General features: G+C 43.7%; 1 protein-coding gene across 4 annotated transcripts in view; it reads right to left on the bottom strand.

Annotated features, from left to right (window-relative positions):
- Nucleotides 1-5,966, bottom strand: part of LOC307204662 (clathrin heavy chain 1-like) — a 58,487-nt gene extending 52,521 nt beyond the window's left edge. For 3 of the 4 annotated variants that reach the window (XM_079956348.1, XM_079956345.1, XM_079956347.1), the window contains exon 1: nucleotides 5,627-5,966. In XM_079956348.1, the coding sequence (XP_079812474.1) occupies nucleotides 5,627-5,668 (42 nt within the window). In that variant the 5' untranslated portion in view covers nucleotides 5,669-5,966. The remainder of the gene's footprint in view (nucleotides 1-5,626) is intronic. The other variant, XM_079956346.1, reaches the window with a different exon arrangement.
- Between the last annotated feature and the right edge of the window lie 2,164 nt (nucleotides 5,967-8,130).

The raw sequence follows: 8,130 nt of genomic DNA on the forward strand, positions 1-8,130 counted from the left end.
TAATAAATATATTATTAATAATTATTATTAATAATTAATTATTAATTATTATTATTAATAATTAATAATTAATTATTATTATTATTATGCAACAGGGAATTTCATTAGCACAAGCAGTTTCTGAGCTCTGGGCGCAGTACTATACCTAAGATTTCAGATTAAAACTGCGGAGTAGAAGAAAAGGAGGACCTTTTTCTGCCTCCCCACTTACAGCTACTCTCTGAAGACTGGAGAAGAGACTCTCTTAAAAATATATGGGGCTGGGCAGGGGAAGGACTAGACCATGTGAAAAATGAACGTATTATTTTAGCTGCAATTCATTCATTTTCAGCTTTTTATTTTCGTTATACTGTATTAAAAAAAGCACGCCTAGACATTCCATTGTTGCGCCCATAACCTATGTTTAAAGTGCCATTTAGCTCCAAGCTTTCATATCTCAGTTTCTGACACTGGCTGTTACCTACTAACAAAGCCCATGCAAAGTAAGTGGTTTGCTACTACACAACCATTAGTGAGAAAAAATTGCCAGAAAACTGGTAAATCAAAACTATTTCCTGGACTTCAACTAGCTATTTGTTCCTGCACAACTGGATGGAACTGATGAAGAGAATTGATGAAGTCAGTTTTGAAGCCTTGGTGCTGCTCCTTGAACTTTCAGCACGACTGCATTCTCCTTAGGAAATTATTCTGTCAGTGAGGAGTTCTATTCAGATAATGATTTGCCAGCTACTCATCTAGAAGAATGTGTAGGTGTGCTCATGGCATTTTTGTCATAAGATGCTGGCAGACTTAAAATGCTTTCAGTGCTTTGCACCAAGGTTCTTGCCTTAAGACCATAACCTTGCATGTTGTCTCAGGAATGTCTTAGACAACTCATCTCACAGGTAGGCTACATGATCTAAACATCAGAAATTCAAGGAATGCTAGTAGATGCTGGCATGCAGTTGTTACTTATGCCAGGCTTTCACAAAAGTAATAATTAAACATCACAAACTATTTTAATCAGACAAACAGGATATTCTTCCACGTTTCCATTTAATTTTTGAAGAGGTTTAGCTCCTCCATGACTCTCCAAAAATCAACACAACCAAACTAAAGTCCCATGGCATTCATAGCTTTCTCCGTGCCTATGCTACATCCTCTGAATGAATTGGAACTTGATTTCAGTCATTGAAGAGCAGCATCGTCATTACAGGTGACTCCCCACTTACGTGGAGGTTACAATCAGGGGCCCCTTGCACATAAGCAAAATGTATGCAAGTGGGGAACACCCTGGAGGGTCCTTGTGGCTCACAAGGTGGCCCTCTTCGGGCTCTGGGGATGGTCTCCTCGCAAGCCAGAGGCACAGCAGGGCTTTGTTGAGGCCGTTCAGCCTTCCCACCTAGCAGCTGACATACAGGGTAGTGCAGCAGCAGCAGGCACTTTCCCACGCATCAGCTGTTAGGCAGGTAGGCCGAGCATCCAAAACAAAGCCCCTCTCTCTTCTCTGTCCTCTTCAGGCTCCAGGGAGGGTCTCCTTGCAAGCCTTGTGTTCCCACACACGTGGGCAGTCACATTCAAATAGATTGTGCACAAGTGAGGAGTTGCCTGTACTTTGATTTCCCTCTTACACCACGATCTAGAAACAAAAATGCAAATACTTCCAGGGCAACTCAATCAACTCCACATATACTTCAAAAATGTTTTTTTCAGGCAAAAGTTGTGGGTCAGCTGCTCCACAGAGCACAGCTTTGGGGTAATATGGATCTGAAGAAGATTGGATCCATTCAAAATCAATAACTGAGTACCATAAGGTATGTCATCCTTTCTGTTAAGAGACAAAGCTCATCTATTGAAGTTGGCATCTTTAGTAAATAGTAGGACTATTACTGGATTATGTTATCCAAAACAAATGGGCAGCCACAAAGCAGCCAGAATATCAAAGCTAGCCAGGAAAACAAACATACATAGTTTTGGGCCTGATAAGGCGGTGTATCATGGATTTAGGTTTATGAGTTATTGACAGAGATCAATATATAAAGACCTAAAGCTGAGTATCAGGAGTTTTCTTCTACCATACAGAACCAAACTTAACTATCCAAAGTGTGCAAGAGTATTTTTCCCGGCAAGATTGCATAAGACAAACTATTCGGTTACATTAGGGCAGTTCAAAGTGACACCCCTTTAACAGTACAGTCTATATAATTGCCCTGGACAGGCAAAGTCACTGAGTGTGGGAAAGAGGTTCGACTGGGAGAGGACTTACTGGCCTTTTTGCTGACAAACCAGATCATATTTGACTTGGCTATCATTCTATCTGCTGTTTTGTTTATTAAATGGGCAAAATCCCATATGATCGCCAGCAAGATTTCGATAGTGAAGAGAGATGAAGAATGTCAGATAGTAGGGGACTGTCAACTCTGTTATTAAAGTGTTGAGTTAAACAGTAAATGAGTGGGGATTTTTTTGTAATTAATGTTACAGTAAAATGTATTGGATATTGCAATGGCTTATGATTACATATGAAAATACTGTATAGCACCTTTCAATATTATGATTGGCAATGGCATCTAAGCCAGAGATGGTCCAGAACTCACAGTTCCCATCAGCCCCTAGCCAGCTTGGCCAGTGGTCAGGGATGATGGGAGTTTTAGTCCAATAAGATCTGGAGGGCCACATGTTCCCCATCCCTGGGCTAATCAATAAGGATCTGTGGAATTACAACTCAAGAAGGTAGGCAAATGCCCCACAGATTGATATAATTCACTCTACATATTGCACCAAGTTGTCTAACAAAACAACAACCACCTTGAGGGATTCTGGAGTCTATTTTAAGAGTGCTTGTAACTATATTATCTTCCAGTTAAAATACAGTTTTAAAATGTAATTTTAAAAGAGTTATCTCATTTTCTGTTGAAACGCAAGTAAAGGGTTAAATACCAAGCCTACATGATTATAAATTGGTCTGCTTCCCCCCCCCTCCCAAAACTTTGTAGATGATCTGAAAGTCTCCCAGGAAGTTGTGTGGGACAACAGAATACCCAGAGTACCCATTCAGAAAATTGTTTATGTTATTTACCCCACAAAGAAAGAAAGATACTGAGAGATGCCAACACCATACACACCAATCTGTCAGTACTCCAAGCCCTTCTAAAACTATACCTGCAGCTTGTGTCTGGTTAATATACATAAATCCAGTATTTCGAGTCTGAACCTTTTTCCTTTATATATGGAATGCCAGCGTAACACTGTCTTGTTACAGCAGTGACCAATCAGTATTTAGTGCAGTCACTCATGTTCAAAACTAAAGTACAGCTTATTCTTTATTGCACTTATGGCAGTGATGTTTCCATCACTCACTGACCAAGCTGGTGTTATGGCTTGTGCAAGTTCAGCCAAGTTAAAACATTGCACAGGTCCCAGGTAGTACAATGTAGTGGTTGAGTCAGGTTAGGACTGGGGAGACCCAAATATAAATCCCTACTCAGCTATGTACTTCACTGTGTGACCTTGTGGCAGCCACCATCTCTCAGTCTAACCACCTCACAGGCTTGCTGTGATAATAAAATGGAGAGGGGGAAGGGGCTATGTACACCATCTGGAACTCTTTGGAGGAACAGAGGGACATAACTGAAATAAATATTGGGAAGCTGAAGGACCAGAAAGCCCAGCGGCTAATGAAACCGAAGAAATTATGCAGAATGCGAAATCGACTGAAAAAGGAATCTGGAAGACAATTAGCTGAAGAACAATGATTGAATTAAATCAGAAGAATTTTTAAAGAAAGTTTGAAGATAGCCATAGAATCAAAGTGGTTTGCAGTGTTAAGGAATCTACTGGAAAGTCAAGCTGAATAGAAATGTGATACTTATGTGCAACTAATAATTCCTGTGAATCCAAATCTGAGACTTAACTCATGTGGAGTACAAATGTTGGGAGCATATTAAGGCTGCAATCCTAGGCATATGTCTCATTGAACACAGTGGAACTTACTTCCAAGTCAACACGCACCCGACTAATAAGCCCTTAGTCATTAAGCTTACTCCCCACACCCCAATTTCATTTTTACGGTTTTTTGTTGCTGTTACTCAGCTATATGGAGAAACGTCTATAGGACCAAGTGCGTAATACAACTACATCTTGTGTGCCTGGGAACTATGAAGCACTTAGCTCACACCACTCACTAGGGGAAACCTAAACAACACTAAATGAGAAATGTAAAATTTAGCACACAGTACTAAACACTAACAAAAGGCATGGTGTCACCAGGCAGTTCACATTTTGAAATGGATGCCTCTGTCCTAAGAGGGGAAGGGAGGGGTAAAGGAGGGAGCATTTGCCAAGTCCACTTCCTGCTCTCTCATTCATTTAGAGAATTCCTTTAATTCCTGCCATAAACTGCCTTTTCTTAAGCAAACACTTCCCCCTACACTTGATTCAGAGCAATCTCTTTCTCCTCTCCCCACCCCAAAAAGCAGTTCTTTCACGTAACTATCTGCAGTCTTTGCCTCACTATTTGAGACTGGGATCAATTTCCTTACAGCAGCCCATCCTCCAAGTGAGCAGCGTTGTGTTCTTGTTTTTAAAGTAGCATCAAGAATGCTTCTAGAAGAGACAGAAGTACTGTAGAAGGGAACAGATTTTCACAGCCCTGCCGTTCTCGGTAACAAGATGCAATCTATTTGCTCAATCCTTCCCCATCTTGCAGATCCCTTTGCAGGGCTCAGAGGTTCCCAAACACAAGCCGCGGCCACCACCCCACAACCGATGGATCGGCCGAAAAGAAAACCAGAAATGCAGGGACGCAGGTGCGGCCCGTTTTCCATGCTCTAATGTGAAGATGTCCTTCTCTGCACTCCCTTCCCCACAAATATTTCTTATGGTGTAGTAATGCAGACAAGCAACTCGGAGCCTCCCTCTCCATACACACCAAAAAAAGAGAGAGGGGGAGGAGGATGAGAGTCAGTCATTCAGGCAGCCAGTGACTCTGCACAAATACCCGCAAAAGGCTGCCATCAAAAACTAGGAAACCTCACCAAGCCAGAATCAGGTGCAACAAGGGCAAAATAATTGAAATGAAGAGCACGGCTCTGATTTTCCAATATGCATGTGTGTGTGTGTATATATATATATATATCTGTGTGTGTGTGTGTCTTCTATATAAATATATATATGCTCCCCAACACCATTCCCCAAGCGCCAAATTAAAAGCCAGGGCAGGCTTTGCGCCATCCTGCCTGAAGGAGGAATGAATAAAGGGTTATAAAAAGGAAACAATAAAAGGTTATCAAACAATAAAAGGTTATCAAAACGAAATATGAGAGCCCCCCACCCCAACCCCACCACCCGAGAGATGCCTGCCTGCCCAATTCGTTCTCTCTGGCCCTCTTCCCCACCCCATCCCACCCCCCTAGAGGGGAACCCCTCGCCCTTTTCCAAGGAGTCTTCCCGCCCCTCAACCCCATTCAAACCCCTCCCCCAGGTGTGGGGGGGGGGAGCCCACCGCCACACTAGGCCGCAAGCCGCCCACCCACCCTTTCCCCTCCACTCCCCATCCCCTCAAGGCTGAAATGAGGGGGGAGGGGGGAAAGGAAGATGGGGGGGGGAATCCCTTTCCCCTCACCCCACCCCCCAAATAGTTGCTCACCTGAAAGTGCTCCTGGAATCTTATGGGGAGTATCTGAGCCATTGTGGGGTTTTGGGGGGGGGGGAAACAGCCCTCTCAGAGAGGAAGAAAGGGGGGGACTCCCAAAAATAAAGAGAGAGAGAGAGAAGCGCAGGAAGGCTCCAGAGGTTTAAATTATAAAAAAAAGGAAAGGAAAGGGGAGGGGATGTGGGAGGGGGCACGCTGTGGGTCCGGCGGCAGAGAAGGGAGCCGCTGCCTGCGCCCCCCACACACATATACACGCGCGCGCGCGCAAGGGGAGGTGGGGGTTTGGCTGCTCCGCGAAGGCAGGCAGACAGGCGAGGGCGCGGACTGCGCAGGCGCGCCGCTCACCGCCCCCCCCCCTTCTTCCCTCACCCCCGTTCCGAACGCTGCTGCTCCATCACCCCCGGCTCCTTTTTCTTGTCTCAGGCTCCCGGACCCTATCACCCCGTTCGGAAAAATCCCTCCGCCCCTCAGGCCAACAAAAATAAAATCGAAAATAGATAGCTTGTCTAAAAAGGAGCGAAGGCGGCGCAACGGCAGGGGGTCTTGCCGAAGCGCAAATAGTCCCCTCTGTGGACCGCGTTTTCTTTTATTCCGTTCTTCAAGTTCCCCCCCCCTCAAAAAAAAAATAAATATAAAAACGCGCACGGGGCTCATTTTCTTCTCAAGGGGGGGTGTCGGGAAAAGGGCGGGGTTTGGGGGGTTGCTGAGTTTGAAGAGGGGGGCACTTGTTTCTGAGGGGAGCTATAGATATATCCTTCCGCCCAAGGCGAAGAGGGTATGGTCCCTTTCCTGCGGCCGCTTAGGATGGTTTCGATGAGCCCCCAGTTATGCTCATCCTGCGCCCCATAGCCAGGCTATTCCCCTCAGTCTGGAAGGAGACTCGTCCTTTGAGGAGCCTGGAATAGCTTTCTCGAAGTTGTTGTCAAGTCACACAACCCTTCTATTTTCCTTGCGTCTCTCCTAATGTTGAAATGAAAGCGCTTCGGGGCAGAGACCTTCCTTCTTTCCCTCCCTCCTTCTTTTCCTCTGTTGTAAAGCGCTGTGTTGCATCCGCACAAGGACCCTGCCAGGCACAAATGATGTCTCTAGATGATACCCAGGAGATTTATTTCCGAGTTTAAAAAAAAAAAACATGGGTTAGGATTGTGCTGTGACATTGGAAGAAAAAGAGATTTCTTGCTGGAGGAGGGGAGAGGCATATTGTGAGGTCACAAACAGTGGTGTGGGGATAAAAGTTGGGGTTCTGGACCCCCAATAGCCCCAAGGAGAGTCCAAAAGTTGCAGGCAGCTCTACTGATCCGCTATTATTCACACCCAAATGCACACACCAAAGAACAACGCATGGCATTAAACTCAATTTATTAGGATCAGAATAAGTGCCATTCTTGAATGTATAGTTCGGGTTTTTAAAAATAATCTTTATTAAAACTTTCTGTTTTACAATTTAAAATAATCATTTTACATCCTTAAGGTTATCAATTACTTCCCTTCTTCTCTTTCCATGGTTCATTTTACACACCATAAACCCCTACATGTTTTACAAAAACTACTATACCATTCAGCATTCCATTATTGCATCCATCAAAACTTATTTACACTGTTGAATTTATCTTAATGCTGCCAGCATTTTCAGCTTTACAGAATTATTTCCCATATAGTCAATAAACATTTTCCAATCTTCTTTAAACGTATGTTCTTCTTGTTCTCTTATTTTATCTGTTTGCGCATATTCTGTCAACTTAAGTTGTCCTTCTTCTTTGGTTGGGACCCCGCTCGTTTTCCATTTTGGGGCTAACAAAACACGGGCCGCAGACTGTGGCATACATAAATCACCTTTTTTGACACCTGGGAATTTCAGTCTGAATCATCCCCAACAGAAAGGACTCTGGCTTTGGGGGGAAAGTTTTTTGGGAAATGTTTTTTAAACATTTTTTTCAATTCCTTTTGGATCATTTCCCAATACCCTTTTACAAGTCCATGACTTATGAAAGAACGTTCCCTCCCTTGAATGTATTGTTTGTGCTGAACTCAGTGGTGCTGACAGTCCTGACTGCATCCTTTGGGCTTATGAGAGACATCTGAGCTTTGACAAAATACCTTCAGCCACTTAAAACTTTAATTAACTGTTAACTAGACATGAAAACTCCCTTGCAAAGACAGGATAGCATTTGAACTGCTAGCATGAAGTAAGGACCCCATCAAAGAAAAGGAAATAAGTCTCTAGCCTCTGGTTCACTGTCTCCATTCTCTTCCTTAGCTCCCTATGCTAGCCTCAGTATCACCTCACTTACTTGCTTTTATTAAACTTTCACACTCATGGAGAATCTGCAGGACTGTAGCTTGTTATGGGTGCATGTGCATTGTAAGGAATAGCACCCTTAACAAACTGCAGTTCCTAGGAAACTTTTGGGGAACCCATGACTGTTAAAGTTGTATAAATGACAAATGACATCATCACTCCTGCTCTGAAAAAAATGAAGTCACGGAATTCTGTGTGT

This window comes from Podarcis cretensis (assembly GCF_951804945.1).
Source record: "Podarcis cretensis genome assembly, chromosome: 16".
Classification (NCBI taxonomy): Eukaryota; Metazoa; Chordata; class Lepidosauria; order Squamata; family Lacertidae; genus Podarcis; species Podarcis cretensis.